This window comes from Anguilla rostrata, chromosome 10 (assembly GCF_018555375.3).
Source record: "Anguilla rostrata isolate EN2019 chromosome 10, ASM1855537v3, whole genome shotgun sequence".
In the NCBI taxonomy this organism is placed as follows: domain Eukaryota; kingdom Metazoa; phylum Chordata; class Actinopteri; order Anguilliformes; family Anguillidae; genus Anguilla; species Anguilla rostrata.
The window spans coordinates 24,101,522-24,121,855 of record NC_057942.1 but is presented as its reverse complement, the minus strand read 5'-3'; the positions used below and the strand labels follow the sequence as shown (position 1 = coordinate 24,121,855).

The 20,334-nt window shown below is 39.3% G+C and overlaps 1 protein-coding gene across 12 annotated transcripts in view; it reads right to left on the bottom strand.

Annotated features, from left to right (window-relative positions):
* Positions 1 to 20,334, bottom strand: part of LOC135233742 (formin-binding protein 1-like) — a 179,583-nt gene that overhangs the window by 38,827 nt on the left and 120,422 nt on the right. For 5 of the 12 annotated variants that reach the window (XM_064297582.1, XM_064297579.1, XM_064297581.1 and 2 more), the window contains 4 exons: positions 17,490 to 17,636; positions 16,812 to 16,916; positions 5,674 to 5,835; positions 1,565 to 1,771 (listed from right to left, as the gene is read on the bottom strand). In XM_064297582.1, the coding sequence (XP_064153652.1) occupies positions 1,565 to 1,771; positions 5,674 to 5,835; positions 16,812 to 16,916; positions 17,490 to 17,636 (621 nt within the window). The remainder of the gene's footprint in view (positions 1 to 1,564; positions 1,772 to 5,673; positions 5,836 to 16,811; positions 16,917 to 17,489; positions 17,637 to 20,334) is intronic. The other 7 variants (XM_064297574.1, XM_064297575.1, XM_064297576.1 and 4 more) reach the window with 5 other exon arrangements.

Sequence of the window (20,334 nt, the reverse complement as noted above, 5' to 3'; positions counted from 1 at the left end):
CGACACACAGTCCCATGCTTAAAGGAAATAGTGTGTATTACAGATACTAACACAAAGAGTTACTATGTAAAGAATTACTAAAAGAATAATCCTCCCAGACATCAACCTATCCAACATAAGAGATGATCACTGATTTTTCAGTTCATATCACCTGAAAAATGCAATAAATAAACAGTGAATTCAAATTCAAAATAGAAGAGATCAATAATAATGAATATGAATCATGGAAATTAATGACAGACAAAAAGAAGAGAAGGACAACTGGTCCTTAAATTAAAGAAGCCCTATTTTTATTACACTAACAGCAACTTCTGAGACAAAGAAGTCTTTTCCTACTACATGGTGTTACTGTACACACACTCATATCCAGCACACACACATACACCATTTTCACAAATACTCAAACTTGAGTGCTATATGTATGGTCATACAGCAGATTTTAAACTGGAAATTGAATAAAAACAATGCAGAAGAAGAAACTGGTTAAGGGAAGGGGATATTTTCTATAATAAAGATGTACTGGCTATGGGAAGGAAATACTGGTTGTGGTAAAGGGGATACTAATAAAAAACTACACGTTCCTAAGAAAGTTAAAGGATACAGGATGGCATTACAGCAAGTAGTATTATGGGTCTCACGGCTGCCAGCATTTCAAAACCAGTGCATCAAAATCTTTGCTAAATGGATAACTCCACTCATTAATCTCAAGAATACAAGTCAGCCACTGCAAGATCATGTGACCTGAAGTATTCAATCAGAAGCAGGAGGTGAAAGGTGTTAAGAGGATTCCTGAGTGAAAGAGTTAAAAAATTAAAACAAAACCGAGGCCGAAAAGGAGGGATTACGGTAACATGCAACAAGCAGAAAAAGGTGAAGAAAGCTGAAGGGAACTCAGACACCATCAGAATCAGCACAGAATAAATAATTAATTAATGGAGATAACATGAATTAATGATGAACAAATACATTAATTAAGCATGAAATCTAGATAGTAGTTAACAAATACATTAACTAATGTAATAGTTACATGATTATTTATACATTATCTAAACAGGATAAATTTATAATTGGTTAACCATTAACAAATACATGAACTGTTTTAATAACAATATGAATTGGCATTAACAAATGTAGTAGTTAACATGAATTAATGATGTACAAATACATTAACAAAGCTGTACAGATTAACTTTTCAGTAGTTAGCAGTTTACAACTACATTAGTTAATGCCAATTCATGTGACCTTATTGTAAAGTGTTACCCATCTTTTTAATTCTGTGGCCATTTTAATAGAATCAAGCGTGACAAAAAATATCAGTTATGAGGGAAGAGACATCTAATAATTGTGCAGAGTCAATTTTCCGACTGAAAAATAATGAAACAATTGAAGTAGGAATTCTGCTTCCTATTTTTGGTGGACAGATACACCTTTTCTCCTTCATTTTCAATATCATCATTATCTTAATTTCTGACAGGTCCTTGATACCGCCCATACAGAGAATAAGAGAGTGAGAAACATGCTCACGAGTTCACGCTTATGGGAACATGCCCTCAGAATGACTTACCCCACGCTTCAGGCTCCGCAAGCAGTGCATTCTGGGTTTGGAGCTGCAATGCATTCTGGGTTTGGAGCTGATGAGTTCGGAAAGGCGATGTGAAAGAGGCTCTCTCTGTGGTTTGGGTGAGTGGGGGCCATTAGGGAGATCAGGGGATGGCGGTGAAGAGGGTGGGGGAGGGGGGGGCTGACGAGGAGAGGTTAAAAGGGACATGAGCTATTGTTCAGAGAAATGGAGTCAGCAGAGAGAAACACAAAGGAGAGAAGTAAGACTCAACAAAAGTTAGTCAGGAGTTAGAAAACACTGACAAGGCCATAAGTATGTTACATATTCCTATTATTATCTTTTTTCTGATTCACATGAAAAGTATATTTGAAATTTAGCCCTTTCTCCTGAGTAACCAGCACATTTCTTTCCAAGCTGAAATGGAAGCTGGTGATGTCAGGGCTAAACTTTGGAAAATGGTAGCTTAAATTGAAATCCACATTCCCATCCCTATCCAACAGTATATAGTGTAAAACCGTGTGATCTGATGTGAAAGATAATGCAATCGGATATGAACATCAATTGGGTGTGGAATGTATCTGACAGGGGACTTAAAGTCAGACTGCAAAATACCGGCAGGTCAGTTGGTTTCCTGCCTTCTTGTCATTCTAATAAGGCAACTGATAGTCAGGGAGGGAGTACAGCAGGTCATACTGATCCTACTTACTTAAGCAGGACCAAACCAGATTAATAATAATGGCTATGAACTCGACAAATTCAAAGTACTTCCAGAGAAATAATTATCAGATTGCATTACATCTAGACTGTCCACTGTAGTCCACATCAGCAGCATACAGAATTTTGGAATGTGATATTCCAAAGAAACTCTCTCACTATGACGGTCCAGTATGGAACAGATAATCTTCACAAAAGCAATTTGCCCACTGTGCAAGGGCAGGTAATGGCTGCTCCATTAATGCCACACACTGCTTGTGTTCTTTTCTTCCCAAAGTCAAACACAATCCCACAATCTCCTGTGATTTCCTGTGTCCTTGGCACAGGAACTAGGCCACACTGAGACATGTGGTCCCCTGGTTCCAATGCAACCTCATTTTCCGGATCATTTTGTTCCCCACATTCTTCAGTCTGAAACATCTATAAACTCTACCATTCTGTACCACCAAAATCTCCTTCATCCCCAAACAGAGGCTGATCTCGCACACCTGCAGAGCTCAGAATGAAATATACTTTACAGGTAATGCACAGGATGAGTCACACAAAAATGCAAACACAAACATACATGCCACAACAGACAGACACACACATACATAGACCACTACAGACAGACAGACAGACAGACAGGTACATACACAGGACTACAAACAGACAGACAGACAGGCACGCACACACACAATATTCACATACACACATACTACATACATGAAAAACACATACCTACAGAGATGCTACATGCACAAAAAGTATGCACACATACACTACCGGTCAAACATTTTAGAACACCTCCATTTTTCCAGTTTTTATTGAAAATTACGCAGTTCATTCAATGTACTCTGAAATTAAAGCATAGAATGAATAAACAATTGGAGATAAAAAAGAAATCTTGGAATCATTCTGTTTAACACAATTTATTCTAATTTTTGAACTCATCAAAGTAGCCACCTTTTGCAGATATAACAGCTGAACATACTCGTGGCATTTGTTCAACAATGGAAATCCAATATTGTTTGGAAAGATCTTCCCAACACTGTTGCAGAAGTTCCCACAAATGTGTTGCACTTGTAGGTTGCTTTGCTTTCACCCTTCTGTCCAGTTCAACCCAAGCCAGTTCGATGGGATTTAAGTCTGGAGACTGTGCTGGCCATTCCATGATTTGAAGCCTAATGTCTTGTTCTTTTCTTCTAAGATAGTTCTGACATAGCCTGGAGTTATGTTTTGGGTCATTATCTTGCTAACAAGGCATAACAAGGCATTGACCAGAGGGTATTGCATGGCACTGCAAAATGCTGTGGTAGCCCTTTTGGTTCAGGGTGCTAGTCACTCTGTGCAAGTCGCCAACTCTGGATCCAGCAAAAGACCCCCTGATCATCACGCTTCCTCCTCCATGTTTGACAGTTGGTGTCACACACTGAGGAACCATCCTCTCACCTACTTGACAGCGTACAAAAACCCTGCGTGATGAAACAAAGATTTAAAATTTTAAAATTAAAAATTAATCAGTCCATAAGACCTTACAGTCTTCAGTAGTCCTCTGCCAGTGCTTCATGGACAAGACAAGCCTCTTTTTCTTATTTAATCATTTTAGCAATGGCTTTTGTACTGCCACTTGACTTGTCAAACCTGCAGCTCAAAGTCTTCTCTTCACAGTTGAAACTGAGTCTTGCTTACTTCGACCACTGTTAAGCTGTGCTTGAAGCTGTTATCCTGTGAGTCGCCTATCATGTAAACTGCTGACTCACAGAAACTTGTCTTATGATTCTGTTGTGGCTTTGGGTCTGCCGAACCTCTTCCTGTCAGAGTTTCCTCCAGTTTCCAAGTGCCTTTTGATGGTGTAGGAAACTGTACTCACTGACACCTTGACTTTCTTCGCATTTTCTCTAAAGGAAAGACCTACACTTTTAAGGGTTATAATAGTCTGTCTTCCTTTGTTAATTGCCTTTATCTCACCATTATGATAGCAATATACTACTTCCTGCAGTGCAATATTGTCCAAATAATACTTCAGAGGGTGTAGCAATAAAGACTGTTCCAACACTGATTTGATACAGACAGAGGGTTTGTAGGTAATCAACAGGGACACCTGTAGGAATTATTTGCATCAACTTTCAAGGTTTAATTTACTTCTATTGCTGCAAAAAAGCTGTAAATTGTTAACCAATTACTTGTTCCCTGAAAAAGGCCTTTTTTATAACCCATTATTTGACATTATTTTCAGTTTGTGGTAACCTAAACTTTTTTTAACCTCTGGCAGTTTACCACTTACCTTCGTACCATTTCAGGTCATTCACTGGACTTGAACTGCTTAAATGGGAAAAATGGGGGTGTTCTAAAACTTCTGACCGGTAGTGTACATGCAGCACACTTATAGCACAGTTAACACTACTTACATACATCCCTAAAGACCTACAGACACACATACTATACACACACTACAAACACAAAATACACAGACAATATACACACTGTTCACAAACACACACTATATCAGGGCCGGCCGTAGGATTTGGGATTTTGGTATCCCTAAACCCTAAACAAGCCTGTCTAGCAGGGGGGGGGGGGGGGTTACTACATTACATTCTCATGAAATGTTCTGTTGCCGTTCCATTTTAAATTTATACCGCTAGGTCAGTGATAGGGGATGAATAGCGTAAATACGAAAATAACGTTATTTACCTTAGATAAACATTGGATCGTGTGGCCCCCCCTAGCGGTTGTGGCCCTAAACAACTGTATAGAGCGTTTATGCCACGGGCCTGCCCTGCACTATATATATTATACATATACAGATGCATGCACACTCTTACATTGACAAACACACATTACACACATACACATACTCAGGTTCACCTCCACATACATACACACACAAACACTCAGAGGTATCTGTGCGTTCCCCGTAGCACCAGCAGTTTTATTATTCAGGGGGCATTAAGGAAAACCCCAGAAACTCTCATTATACACTACAACTCAAAAATCAACAAGCGGATCAGACACATAGGATTTTGGAAAAAGGACCAGGCAGGGGAGGGGGTACAAACAGGGAGAGCTGGTTTAGTTTAACAGCTATTTGACTACACATATGCAGACCTCACGCAAACAATGGTGTGTGTGTGAGTGTGTGTGTGTGTGACATGAACAAACTGAATAGTAATCAAAATTCTAACACTGGGTGAAAAATAGTTTACATAAAAAAAATAGAAGAAGCAAAAAAATAAATAAAATGCAACCACAAAATAACTGAGGCAGACCGTGCAACAGGAAGTAAGGCAGGGACATTCTGGGAGTTATGGTGTGCTCTCGATGAGAGTGGCTGTTCTGGGATCAGTGTTTTTGTATGTTTACTCTGTTTCTCTTAATGGCAGGGGCTGTTCTGGGATCAGTGTTTTTGTGTTTACCCTGTTTCTTTTGATAAATGGCCACAGTTTGCTCTTGCTCCTGCTGCGTGTGTGAGACAGGTTGGAGTCTGAAGCTGTCCTCTTTAGCCCGTAATCTTCAAACTCAACATCCCCAGGCGGCTCAAACCCGGACTTGTAGCACTCCACCACCTGCTGGGAGTCCTGTGGGCAGAATACATTTTAAAATGTATTCATTCTATGACCAGCAATGTCCTCAGGACACTCCAATTCACATCGTACAAGGGAGTAAATGTGTACTCTCTCCCCAGCAATGTTATTTCATCGTTACATCACACAAGGAAACAAAATCTGTATTTTCATCATATGGTACAGTGATGAAACTGGTTTCAGTTGACAGAATAGATTTGAGAGCAAAACTTTCCACACTGCAATCAAAAAATAGATTTGATTGCAAAACTATCGACACTGCAATCAAAAAATGTTTTATTGCAAGTAAAATAAATTTGTGATTAAAAATGTATTCATGAGAATCAAAAACTTTTGTTTGCGAATCCAAAAGTTTTGAACGCTGTTTTTTGCGAATCCAAAAGTTTTTGTGGGCAGGACCATCTATGAAAGATGTAAGGCACGTCTCTATTGGCCAGCCTCAATAGAGTCAAACACTGTATAGTTCCAGCGTTGAACTCCATTCATTTTCAGTGTTTCCGAGGCACGCTCGCTGGAAAGTTGATGAAATGACTGCATTTTTTGACATTTTAACGCATTAGCGGACCTTTCATCAATTTAGTCAATAGTGGTATTTTATGTAGCCAGCTTTAGTTAATGTTTATTGTAAAATAATAGCTCGTTAGTTTATAAATGCAGTTAGCTAACGTAAGCAACACTTCGCTAGCTACCATAACCAGATGTCAGTTGGCCTGCATTTACCTCAAATTAATTGCAGTTATTGGTGTTCGTTGGCATACAAAGTTCACCTTCGGTTATTAGATTTATTGTTAAAGTTAGCAACACTTAGTTTCGACCATATTAGTACATCTGATTACAATGAATGGTAGCTAGCTGAACTAGATAACATGGCTAGTTTGTATCTAGCAAGGTTGTTCCTTGGTTAATTCAGTCATTACACACATCGTTTGTTAGGCAGTGCATCAATGACAGGTGATAAGATCAGCAGCATAAATGTGGATGATCACAGTAAAAAGAAAGTATAACTGCAGGTAGCTAATTACTTCACATATTATTCTGTTGAAGGCCTGACATGTGAAAGCATGGAAGACTAACTTTGATGACCTAGCAAGCCAGCTAACTATAAAGGATCCAAAAAGCAACAAGGTATGTAATTGTCAGTTATATCCAGGGGTTCAATTGGGATTTGGGAGGTGGGTGGACCCTGAGATCCAGTGGGAGGTGGGTGAAAAAAGGTACAAACCAATGAATGTCTCAGCTCAAAATAGTTGTATCTTTATTGTATTGTGCACATAATTGTAATTAAGGAAAACACTGTTTTAAAAAGAATGTCTATTGATTCAAGCTTTTACATAAATATTTCAAGTTTATTGAGTGTCATTAATGCTGAGAATTTTTTTTACCCACGAAAATAATAGGTTATCCTCCTCTTTTGTCCTTCCTTTCTTCCTCCTTTATCCATCTTTCTTAAACTGTCGAATTGAAATAAAAGCGACTGGTGAGCTGAAAATTGGTGAGGCGCAAAACTTTCCTTTAAACTAATTATTGATCTCAAACTGTTTTAATTAATTTTCAGTGATTAACAAGTATGCAAACGATCTGACTAATCAATCGGAAAGGGGCACACAGCTTCTTCGCATTGTGTTAGGGAGATTAAATGATAAATGCGATTTAGAAAAATCAGTTTTAATCACTAAGCAGTGGAAGAATCTTCCCATGATTTTCCTTCAGTATCAATACAATTAATCCACAAAATAGGCTACTCAATACTATCATATATAGCCAGCCCTCCCCAAATAGGCAGTTTTAGCGAGTAGCCTATGCCTTATAGCCTACATTTATTTTCATTGGCAGCACGAAATTGTGCACATTTTTAATCAACATTATTTGCAGATACATGCACTTCTTTCTCCGCACTCGTATGCATGGCAAATATCTGCAATGCGTAGATTGTAAACAAAATTGAGGTTTTGTTTTTGCTGGTTATTCTGAAAGCTAACACGGTAGATAACATACTGGTGTATCTTGTTTGTTCAGTGTAGACTACTTGGTGATTAAAACGGATTTTTAACGGATAAATTGAATTTGATTTACCCTAACACGGTATATGTATGTGTGTTAGGCCACTTGCCAGTTGATTAATCCAATCGTTGGCATGCTTGATAATAAAGGAAAATTACTAATGAAAACAGATTGAGATCAATGATTAGTTTAAAGGAAAGTTTTGCGCCCCACCAATTTTCAGCTCACCAGTCGCCGGTGAATAAAACGTTATGCATGTGGGAAATATTCAATTCTAGCTTAGCTGCTGACCAGTAACATGCTGATTTTGCTCAGGCAATCAAAGTTGCCGTTAACAATAGCCGGCGTTCGTGGGGGCTGTTTATTAATCTCTCTTTAAAATGTTGCATAGATATGAAATTACATGTTAATGAAATTACCTACCGCGTTCGCTGCCAAATAATCAAGACAATCAACAATATTTTTCTTTCTGTATCTGTCTATATAATCGACTGTTTCTCCTGAGTTTTTTTCTTCAGATTTTTGATTGGTTGAGCGAGTAACTGGCTAGAGGGAACACATGGACTGGAGCAACGAAAAATGGACTGGATTGTCATAGTTATTTCTAAAACTGCCAGTCAAAATAATTTATTTATTTACTAAAGGTGGGTGGACACTGTCCACCCGCGTCCACCTCCAATTTAACCCCTGGTTATATCTGTATCATCCAAAACTTAATGCCAATGCCACTTAAATAGTTGAAGATGTTTGAAGATACAGTTAGACACTGAAACAATTTCTGCTTATATAATCCCTGTAAGATATGTGATATTTATACTAAAATACCAAGTTTCCCACAGAAATTTCTGAAACTGTGGTGGGTGAACTCTAAACCCTCTAAAATATTCAAATCAAATGAAAATAAAATCAAATCAAGTTTTATTGTCACATACACAGTGCAATGTATAGTGAAATTCTTAGGTGCCTAGCTCCAGAACGAAGCTAACAATTAGATAAATACAATATAATAAAGGTGAATTTAACAATAGAATAGAAAATGAATCTAGTAATTAGATAAAATAGAATAAAGTAAAATAGAAAACTGGGGTGGTAAAAGAGAAGAGATACAAGATGTGTGCTGTTGTAGAGAGCATGATCAACTAACTCGCTATCTCCCTGTTTTGTTTTCTACGATAAAATGTGCAGGAGCTGAATAATTTGGATATTTTATATTTTAACCACTATAATGACGTGTGTGTCTCCAGTCTGAGGTTTGTCAGCGGCAGTCGTGACAGCAAGGCCCGGATCTAGCACTACCAACAACAGGAGTGGAAGACCATGGGTGGGGGAACAGACTGGACCTTTACCCTCTCCCTGGACATATTATATAATAAAATGTTTTGTTGAATGCAATTGGTTGCCTTGTACATTCTGTACTATTACACCAAACTTCTTTCTTGGCTTAAATTGAGCAGTTGCTGGCATGACTGATATTTAGATTAGATTCAACTTTATTGTCATTGCACAAGGTACAAGTACTGAGACAACGAAATGCAGTTTAGCATCTAACCAGAGAAGTGAGCTTCAAAAACGAAGTCTGGTTTTGGCCTCTTGGGCGAGAGGCGGCGAGGCCGCGGGGGAGATGGCAAAAATTCAACTTTGACCCCCTCGCCACACCGCGGTAACCAATCTGATTTGATCTAATGATCAGTCAAGTAAACTGTCCCTATTTTTTTTCTAATTTTAGTTCCACATTCTATCGTTCCACAATGGAGGACCTAACTCGTAATTTCCGTATTGGGTTTCCCAACTTAATAAAATCTCCTACAGAGACATTGATAAGAGGAACGCAGCGTGGGGAAAAGTCTCTGAAATTGTCGGTGGCTCTGCAACGTAGTTATGGCCGTTAGCTACTATCACTGTCCAGTCTGAATAAAAATCTTTGCAGTAACCTAGCTCTGAAAAATGTTAATAAGCTGCCTAGCTAGGCTGTCTAATGTCTAGCTATAGTGAGTAACAACAAACAATAACAAACAAAAAAAAATCTTCCTAATGTATTAGTTGCAAGTTGTTAGTTTCTACCAGCCACCTAGCTAGCTGACCAGATGTAACTCTGAAGGCATTATCTGGCTAATTAGCCAGACAATGTTTTTGTTGTTGGTTGTTACTCACTAGCTAGATAGTAAACAGCCTAGCTAGGCAGCTAACTAACATCTTTCAGATCTAGGTTACTGCAAAAATGATTTTTATTCAGACAGGATAATGAATATGAAACACGATATTAAACATTTAACGAACACAACTGTCTGTCAAAAATAGGTGACACGCCCACAAACAGCCGACTGTGGGGACGCGGCGCGGCGACCAGCGGCTGTCGCCGCGTATAGTGTGGCTTCACTGTAACGCATTCAAGCTGAACTAACGCTGGGCACCCACCGCACGCGTAGCGTAATAATCAATCTCAAACTGTATTAATTTATTTGCTTGGTTAACAAGCGTGCCAATTTCATGAAGAATATGTAATGATCATAATAATAATAAATAATCCGTAATCAACCATCGGGAATTCCCGTGTTGTCTTGTCATTCACGTCAAAACATTTATAGGATCAGATTTAGTAAAATCAGCTAATCATTAAAAAGATAGCGTAACAGTTTAATCTTGAAGGGATATGAACACCACGACGCCATGAACACCGGAAGCTTTGAAGGAGACCGGGGGCAATTGTAACAAGGGGCAATTGTAACATCTCAAATTGCACCAATCAGAAACAAGACAGAACCATGAAACTCATTATGCACATGGTCTGTGATGATCCCTCTCTGCCTGCCAAAGGACAAACTGATGTCTCATACTTCTCAAAGTTTTTCTGCCAAGACTCATTTTTGAGGTCTGAAAGTAATTTTTTTCATCTACAGTATTTTCCTCATACTGTTTTAACCTTTAATGTCTATGAATTTATATTTGTCTAGTTTTGATGACCATTCTGCTGGCTAAAATTTGATATAAATGTAAGCTAGCTTCGTTGTTCGTAGCTAGCAGGGTAGCTTGTGTCATGGGTGGTACGGTTGGGGGCAAGTTACAATTGCCCGTGACACCATCAAAATGATGTCTGGCTTAATAATGACATCAAAATAGCCGATTGTTTTTTTCTAATAACATCAGAAAAGTGTTTTGTGTTCAGTTTAAATATGTATATGAATGACCTATAACCTACTATATTATGTATACTGTGTTATTAATATGCTTAGTGACTGTGGTAGGGTGGGCGTGGTTTTGTGTTGGCTGCAGAGAGAGAGAGTGGGCGAGGCGGAACTCTGCGCCACAGCTGTTGGGGATTATTAATCAGCACTGATGGTTAATTGTTTGATTAATGAACAATGTGCTGATTACCTCGACAGTCAGCCTGGACGCTTAAAAAGCCGGTCTACAGAGACGGAAAGGACGGACTGGAGACGGAGGAAGGCCTGACGGACGGTCAGCCGGGAATTGTGTGTCTGTGTACCAAACAAAAAGCCGCGTGGCGGCAGTAAAAATAAAAGACGCATTCGCGTCCAAAAATAAACTCTCGTCTCTCTCATCTCTGACACGAGTGGTGGCACGCAGTTTGCTACAGTGACATAGTCCAGAGGTTAGAGTTCTTGCCTCTCAATCTGGTGACCCAGGTTCAATTCCCACTAAGAGCCAATTTCTCATGCTTTCAAAATCTTCAATGTCTGTGAATCAGAAGTTGTCTTAACTTTAAATACTGCCATATTGGCTGAAAATTAACATTTTTCAACTATTATTTTTGGTTTGTAATAGTAGTATTGAAACTCAGATTCAAAACCTGGTTGGAACAATTTAATTTTTACACATTTTACAGAGTAGGGCCTATACACACTCTGTTCACAGCATGCCTAGGTTCAAACCAAGAAAAACAGCAAGGGGAGTGCCACTGTCTATATTGGAGGTTGCCTCTAATGATGTGTCCAGGGGCAACTCAGTGAGAGCTGTGGCAAAGTCCTATGACATTTGTCATGTGACCTTGTACCGCTTCATAAAAAAGAAGGAGAAGTTTCAGGCAGGAGAAAGACAGGGAACAGCAGCCCCAACTGCAGGCTACAACCCAGCTAGTAGGGTTTTCTCAGTGGATCAGGAGATCAAGTTGGTGGAGTACCTGAAGGAGGCACAGACCTGTATTATGGGTTGTCTCCTAAAGAGGTAAAGTACAATAGGTCTACACAGAGCCGGAGGCCACACAATGCATTTTATAAGCTATTTATTATTTTGCTGTGTGTGCGCGCGCGCGCATGCAAGCATGCGTGTGGTTGTGTGTGTTTGTTTTCATATAATTCATATTACATTGCATTCATATAGTTAATGTAACAGTAAATTCATTTAGTAGCCTTTTTTCATAAACCAAAAACCATGCTTAACATACAACCCCCCCCCCCAGACCCGCAAGCTTGCCTACCAACTGGCTGTGGCATATCATCTTAAGTTCCCAGCTTCATGGAGTGCCAATGAGATGGCAGGGCCAGATTGGCTCACTGGCTTTCTTCAGAGGCACCCTACACTTTCCGCAGTCCCCAGGCTACAAGCCTTGCCAGAGCCACAAGCTTTAACAAAACCAATGTTTGAAGGTTCTTCAGTAATCTGGAAGAGGTTGTGGAGACATACGGTTTCAGTGCAAAAGACATATGGAATGCAGATGAAACTGGTATAACTACAGTCCAGAACCCCGGCAGGGTACTGGCAAGACGGGGTGCCAAACAGGTTGGAGCTGTGACCTCTGGGGAGCGTGGTTCTCTGGTGACCACGATGGTAGCCATCAATGCCTTGGGTAACACTATTCCTCCCCACTTTATCTTCCCAAGGAAGAACTTCCATCTTCACTGGACCACCTGGATCTACTGGGACGGCGAATGGATCCGGCTGGATGCAAGAAGAAGATTTCCTTGTCTTCCTGCGCCACTTTCAAGTTCAAACAAGATCCAGCCCTCAAGCTAAAGTCTTGCTGATTCTGGACAACTATGCCTCCCATCTGTCAGTGGAGGGGATTGATTTTTGTAAGACACATGGCATTGTGCTCTTATCTTTCCCCCCTCATTGTTCACATAAACTTCAGCCTCTGGACCGCAGTGTTTATGGCTCGCTGAAGAAATATGTCAACCATTTCCAGGACAAATGGATGAAGATACACCCTGGGCACACCATGAGCATCTATGACCTCCCTGGAATAGTGAAGGATGCCTTGCCACTGGCTGCCACCACCACAAATGCCCAGGCAGGCTTCAGGTGCTCAGGAATCTGGCCTTTAAACAGGGATATTTTCTCCAACCAGGAATATGCCCCCTCACATGTCACTGACCGTCCATGCCCACCACAGCCCTCAACCTCTGCCTCAGAGTCTGCACCTCTGCCCCAGGATCCTCTGCTCCAGGCACCTCCATCTCAGGCTCCTCTGCCCCAGGCTCCCCCATCTCAGACTCCTCTGCTTCTGCCTATAGATCGTACCTCTTCATCTCAGCCCCTTTGTGCTCCTTCCACTTCAACACCAGGGCAATCATCTGAGGTTGTCTTCTCACCTGTCTCAATCAGACCTCATCCAAAAGCTTCTCCACGCAAAGTGAGCGTCAGGAAAAGGAGAAGAACCACAGCAGTCCTAACCGATACACCAGTCCGAAACTCTCTGCAGCTGGAGAGGGACAGAGCCATTGGATCAAAGTGCAAGAGGAAGATGAATTTCACTGAATCCAAACACAAACCAAAGAAGAAGAAAGTGAATAATAGAAGAGAAGATGATAAGGAAAGTGTAGAGGAGTCATTCTGCATTGTCTGCCTGGAGAGCTACTCCAGATCAAGGGAGGTTTGGATATCCTGTGTATCGTGCCACTCCTGGGCCCATAAAGAATGCACAGATGGGAGCAAATACTATTTGTGCCACAACTGTGAAAGCAACTGAGACGTGCCCTGCCAACCTCTCTTCAGAAAAGAATAAGAGTTCCTCCATTTGTTTTAACTCCCATGTGATTGTGTTCCCATTTTGTCAGTTGTCTGTTTTCCAGTTGTTGTTTTTTTATAACTGTTGGTTATAGGTTTTATATTTGTATAATATATGATTATACTGTTTTAATTAAACTGGAATTAATTGTTCAATGAATATTAAATTGTTTTAACTATATCAATATTCTTGGGAGTTTATTGTGGTCCTTGGTATTTATATGAAGGTATTATGTGTGTTGTTACAATTGCCCCCATATGCTGTTACAATCGCCCCCGCACGTGGGGGCAGATGTAACATTTGACTTCTAGTCTTTCAATCAATATTGTGACTCTAACATTGCCTGTAAAAACATTTGATGACTGTTAACAAGTAGAACACAGATACAAGTTACCTACATAAAATTTGTATCCAAATAGTTCAAGAGGTTTTTGAGTAATGACATCAAAACCAAAAATTGTTACAATTGCCCCCGGTCTCCCTACAAGTGCAATAAAGGCTTGCCTACAATTTCATTTATAAAATAGGTGCATTTTCATCCACAAGACCACTAAATAATCTGATTTTTTAAAGCTCTGTGGATTATCTGATTTTTATTAACAAGCCCTTTTTGAAAGCACGACGAACAAAGACATCGGAGAAGTCAAATAGGCTGAGCAATGGTTGGTTAAAAACTACCTTCCAACACTCGAGCTAACAAACCTCTGCCCGGTGCATTCACTTCTACATCATTCAATAGACTACGTCTTTCTGTGGTGTATTTTCAAATTTACCCCAACCACTCCGCAAAATAAGATAGCGAAACTAAGTTTGCCTTTTCCCCAGGTTCCAGTTGTTTTTTTCTTTCTGCAAGGACAATACAAAAAAGGCTTGTATTTTTTTAGCTGCTTATAAAATATCTGGGAGGGAACTGTGGACACACCCCCAGTAGCCTAATATAAGGATGAAATATAAATCAGAGCATATATAGCATTTTAGAGCATATTTCTGTGTATAAACAGGTCATCGTGATGCGTGACAAGCCGAAAAAATAGAACAGAAGCGAAAAATTACGCTTCAGTTCGCTTGTGTTGCACAAGCTTCGCAGCCGGTTCGCGACGCATTCGCATCTGGTGTAGAGGACGTCGCCCGCTGCCGTTGTAATAACAGTACTTCAACTACGCCTCAGTTACGCGGTGGGTGTCCGGCTTAACTCAGTAGTCTTTCTGCCACTCAGTGGGTGTAACCGCAGTGACTTCCACTTACTGTGACGTCATGTGCATACCCTCTATATATGTCTAAACTCTATAAATGTTCAAAACTCCCTCTCTCGTTTACTAACTGTGGATGTTGCCAAGCTGTCACTACGATCGAGACTGGCCAATAGTCTTACATCTTTCAGTGTAGGTTTTGGATTCGCAAAAAACAGGGTTCAAAACTTGGATTCTCAAAAAACAGCGTTCAAAACTTTTGGCTTTGCAAAGAAAACTTTTGGATTCGCAAAGAAAACTTTTGGATTTGTAAACAAAACTTTGGATTTGCAAACAAAAGTTCTTGATTCGCATTAATACATTTTTAATCACACAATTATTTTACTTGCAATAAAACATTTTTTTATTGCAGTGTCGAAAGTTTTGTTCTCAAATCTAATCTGTTTGATTGCATAATAAAGACATAAAAGTAACTCCACCATTCTGCATTGTACTTGACGTCACGCCGCGTTGCATTTCAGGGTGATTCACAATCTTAAAATGAGTTTAGTTAATGAGTTGAATGATTTTAAGATAACATTAGAATTTGGGAAAAAATAAAGCCCTAATACCAGCTAATATTGGGCTGGTATCAGTAAATTTTAAATAATAAATAAATAAATTTTAAAATCGAGAGCTAGTTCTGTTTATGCAATTATATGTTTAATATCAGTCAGCAACACGAATAACCAATTGATTCTCGTTTTTAGATTTATGTTTTTAAAATGAATATCGAACACCCATTAATTTCTCGCTTTTTTAAATTTCTGTTCCTGAAACGGAAAACGATAGCGATAGCAAAAAGTGCACAGATCCTTTCTCCCCAACGATAGTTATTACTTGCCGAGAGAAGCAGCTAATTTTTTAAACATCGTATTAAAGAAAACTATTTTCTTATGTTCTGGAAAGTCAGCGATTTATATATTATTATTTGATTATACTGTAGCATTTATGCTATTATGGATTAAAAATAAACTGTCAAACTCTGTTTTCTGAAAAATTGGTTTGACCTCCCTATATGCATCATTGCACACCGGCAGCAGGTTTGGAACTGGGAATCGAAAAGACGCGTCTCCTTTTCACTGTAATTAAAAAATAAAAAACACCCATTTGTAAAACTAAAATGCTTTATACCACACTGCAGACATGACCTTGGTGAAGCTTAGGTAATGACCATGACCGATAGATGACCTAATGTAATCTTAATCAATTTCTTTGATAACAGACTGTCCAATTTACGCCTCTAATTACTCATTTGCGAAACAAAAGGAACCTGCCGGGTGAACGGAGATTTCACTTGCTTTCTTACAAATCTTCGAGCAAATAGAACATAAAAAATGTTTTTATGTGTTTTTACACAAATATGTGGTCATTTAACATTTAAAAGGCTGTGTTTTTATTACTTCTGTTACTTCCCACAACAAGTTCAGGCGTATTATGAAACAATAGGGTATGTTGCAAAACTATTTTCTTGAAATAAAGTACACAGCTGGATCAATTCCAATAGTTGTATTTCTGAAATGTAGAATTTTTGTTATATAGGCGATAAGGGAGGTATTACCCCTTTACCCAGAAACAAGTTAGGCTACGGTGAAAATGGAGACTTCATATTTAATACTTGTTTGTGATAGTTAATACTTGCCAGCTAGCCTACTAATTAAAACGTTTGTCTTTTTTTTTTTTAGGAGTTGGGTGTACATATGGGTGTTAAACAAACAAACTCAATAATATCAGCCAAGTCTGAAAGGATGACTTTTAATTTTAGGGCAGTTTACTTGAGTTTGGCTTGTCTTCACACCCCCACTGCCAGACGCCAGGTGTTGATGCAGAATGCGGATGTGTGAATGTGTCCGTCTCTCCTCTGGCAGGCTATTTAGCAACTGAATGATCAAACATCACACATTATCAGTGGAATAAACTATATTCACATTGTAGGCTACTGTAGGATACAGTGCTAACGAGGATAAATTGACAATAAATGTGTACAAGTCAATATATTTGAGGGGAAAGGATTTTAATGATATTGAAACAGCAACACCAGACCACAGATAGTGGGATGAAATTTTCTCCAATTAAATTGCAAAGGCTACATTCCAGTTGGTCCTGCTCGCAATTCCACAACTCGGCACAACACTTTGTTCAGATGATCAATGTATCTGTTGTAGAGCTCTGTGGTCAGCTTGTCAGTCCAAAATGTCTCGATAGCCGATACGAGTTCTGCTTTGATTGTGGGTTTGGCAAGCGAGAGCGCAGGATAAGCCAGCTATCTGGCGGGCGCTCCGATCATTACGACTGTTTCCTGTTCCAAGCTGCTGTTGGCACACACCTGTCATCAGGTAATGTCAGTATTTTGTAGAGACCACAAAAGACAGCTCTCAATAAATCTACTGACAGCTGAGGAAGTGCAGTCTAAACAAGCCAACACTTATAGCACTGGCTGGGTTCTAACTTACGGCTTTGGGTTGGATGCTCTCAGCAGCGCGGCTCATCTCGTCCAAGCACGTCCCCACGATGGGGAGGACCTGCCGCTCTACCTCCGCAAACGTCTTCATGCACACCCCCACTTGCTCCACACGACGCTCCTCCATCTCCTGGATCCTCTGAGGGAAGGGGGAGTTATTGAGTTAAACTGGACAAGCTTCCAATGGGTCACACCAGATCACTATTCACAGGCTGTCAACTTCAGTACATAAGAAAGAATAATTTTATTAGAGGAACACCTATTAAACATATATAGTGGTTTAGGGTTTCACTAGGGAGTAGGTATAAATGTAACGCATCATACATATAACACAGCCAATAACTTTTTGTACAATGCTGCTATATTAGCCATTTCAGGATAGTACACATGCAATTCAGACCTTTACCAAATGATTCATGGAAAAGAAACTGCCACCTGTCACATGCATTTATAATAATCACACACCGGATTGGTAGGTGTGGTTTGCCATTCGGCTTTGTGTTTGTTTTTAATGCATACATTTGCTATGGCCAAATTATCTTTTCATTTATTTCATGTAAGATAGCCTAATCTTGTTCAAAATGAAATGGTCTAAACATAACGTCATAACTAGTCCTCATACCATTTTGCAGAAACTTGGAACAGTTGGAAGTTTTGACGCAGCCTACAGTAATTTACAGTAATGGTTGAAAAATTCCAATAACTTATCCAACTCAATTAAGTTATAAACATAATTGAAACGATAATGACTATTGACATGTCAGTTGTTTGAAGTTAAATTTCATAGTGCTAGGCTAAATGTTTTCTGAGTAAATGAGCAAAATCCTGTTACATTTATACCGACTGTGCAATAAGTATATAGTAAAATTGTTTTTAATTTTGAATTTATTCAAAAAAATTGCCATCGTGCCTTTACTGTCAGAATCTAGTTCCTTGTTTATCCAATAAGGAAAATAGACTGTAGCTGAAATTATTGAATTATTGAAATAAACAATTATTTTTTATATATTGATGTGTAGAATTTTTTTTTTTCCAAAGCACCTTTGAGAGAGCCGGTTAAGAAGTGCGCAGACAAGAGAAGCCAGCGAGCAAGGGGCAAGTGAAACCTAACACCACGATATTTTGAATAAAAATTTGTAATGAGTACTAGTTAGATTTTGTATTCAATTGTTTTTACTGGTAGAGGTCAAGAAAACATGTCTTAACGTGCAATGATTTTAAAAAGGTAATAAATCACTTATTCTGTTTTCTTGTTTACTTTAAGGTAAGGGGCGCAAATGACCCCACCTATAGTGTTGGAGCCATATTTCATTTAAGTTTATTATGTTCTTATTAGACTGAAATAGATTAAAATATGTTTATTTAATAATTACAAATATCAGTAGCAAAAGATGTAAAGAAAGTGTGTGAACCGTAAACTAGAAAATAACATCCTACACTTACCTCCTGGGGGTAAAACGGGGAGTATGCAATTCCCCGGATGTTCTGGCAGGAAGCATACGGTTTTCAACCATGTCATACGAATGGCAGTCAGAGTGTTTGGAGGTTTGCTATCTGAGACATGGGCAAGTTTGAAATTTATGATTTATTGTCTGTGAATTACCGTCGTGGCAACTGAAATAAAAGAAACGTAACTTTTATTCAAACGAAGGATCTAGGACTGTTCATTATTTGTGCGTTGAGAATCCACCCTGCCGGGACATGGTGACGACAAAGGAATCACCATAACATATAGTATATACACTACCGGTCACAAGTTTTGAACACCCCAATTTTTCAAGTCCAGTGAATGACCTGAAATGGTACAAAGGTAAGTCGTAAACTGCCAGAGGTTTAAAAAATAAATTAAAAAATAAAAAAATAAAAAAAGGTTTGGTTACCAATAACTGAAAAATAATGTAAATTTCAGAGTTATAAAAAAAGGCCTTTTTCAGGGAACAAGTCATAGGTTAACAACTTACAGCTATTCTGCAGTAATGGAAGAAAATTAAGCCTTGAAAGTTGATGCAAACAATTCCTACAGGTGTCTCAACTTTTGTTGATTACTTACAAACCCTCTGGCTGTATACAATCAGTGTTGGAACAGATGGACAATATTGCACTGCAGGAAGCAGTATATTGCTATCATAATGGCAAGAAAAGGGCAATTAACAAAGAAAGACAGACAGACCATTATAACCCTTAAAAGTGTAGGTCTTTCCTTTTGAGAAATTGCAAAGCAAGCCAAGGTGTCAGTGAGTACAATTTCCTATACTATCGAAAGGCACTTGGAAACTGGAGGAAACTCTGACAGGAAGAGGTCCGGCAGACCCAAAGCCGGAACAGAATCAGAAGACAAGTTTCTGAGAGTCAACAGCTTACATGATAGACGGCTCACAGGATAACAGCTTCAAGCACAGCTTATCAGTGGTCAAAGTAAGAAAGGCTCAGTTTCAACTGTGAAGAGGAGACTTTAACCTGCAGGTTTGACAGGTCGAGTGGCAGTACGAAAGCCATTAATAAAATGGCTAAATAAGAAAAAGAGGCTTGCCTGGGCCATGAAGCACCAGCAGTGGACTACTTAAGACTGGAAGAAGGTCTGATGGACCGATGAATCGAAATTTGAAATCTTTGTTTCATCATGCAGGGTTTTTGTACACTGTCAAGTAGGTGAAAGGATGGTTCCTCAGTATGTGACACCAACTGTCAAACATGGAGGTGGAAGCGTGATGGTCTGGGGCTCTTTTGCTGGATACAGAGTTGGCGATTTGCACAGAGTGACTGGCACCCTGAACCAAAAGGGCTACCACAGCATTTTGCAGCGCCATGCAATACCCTCTAGTCAACACCTAGTTGGT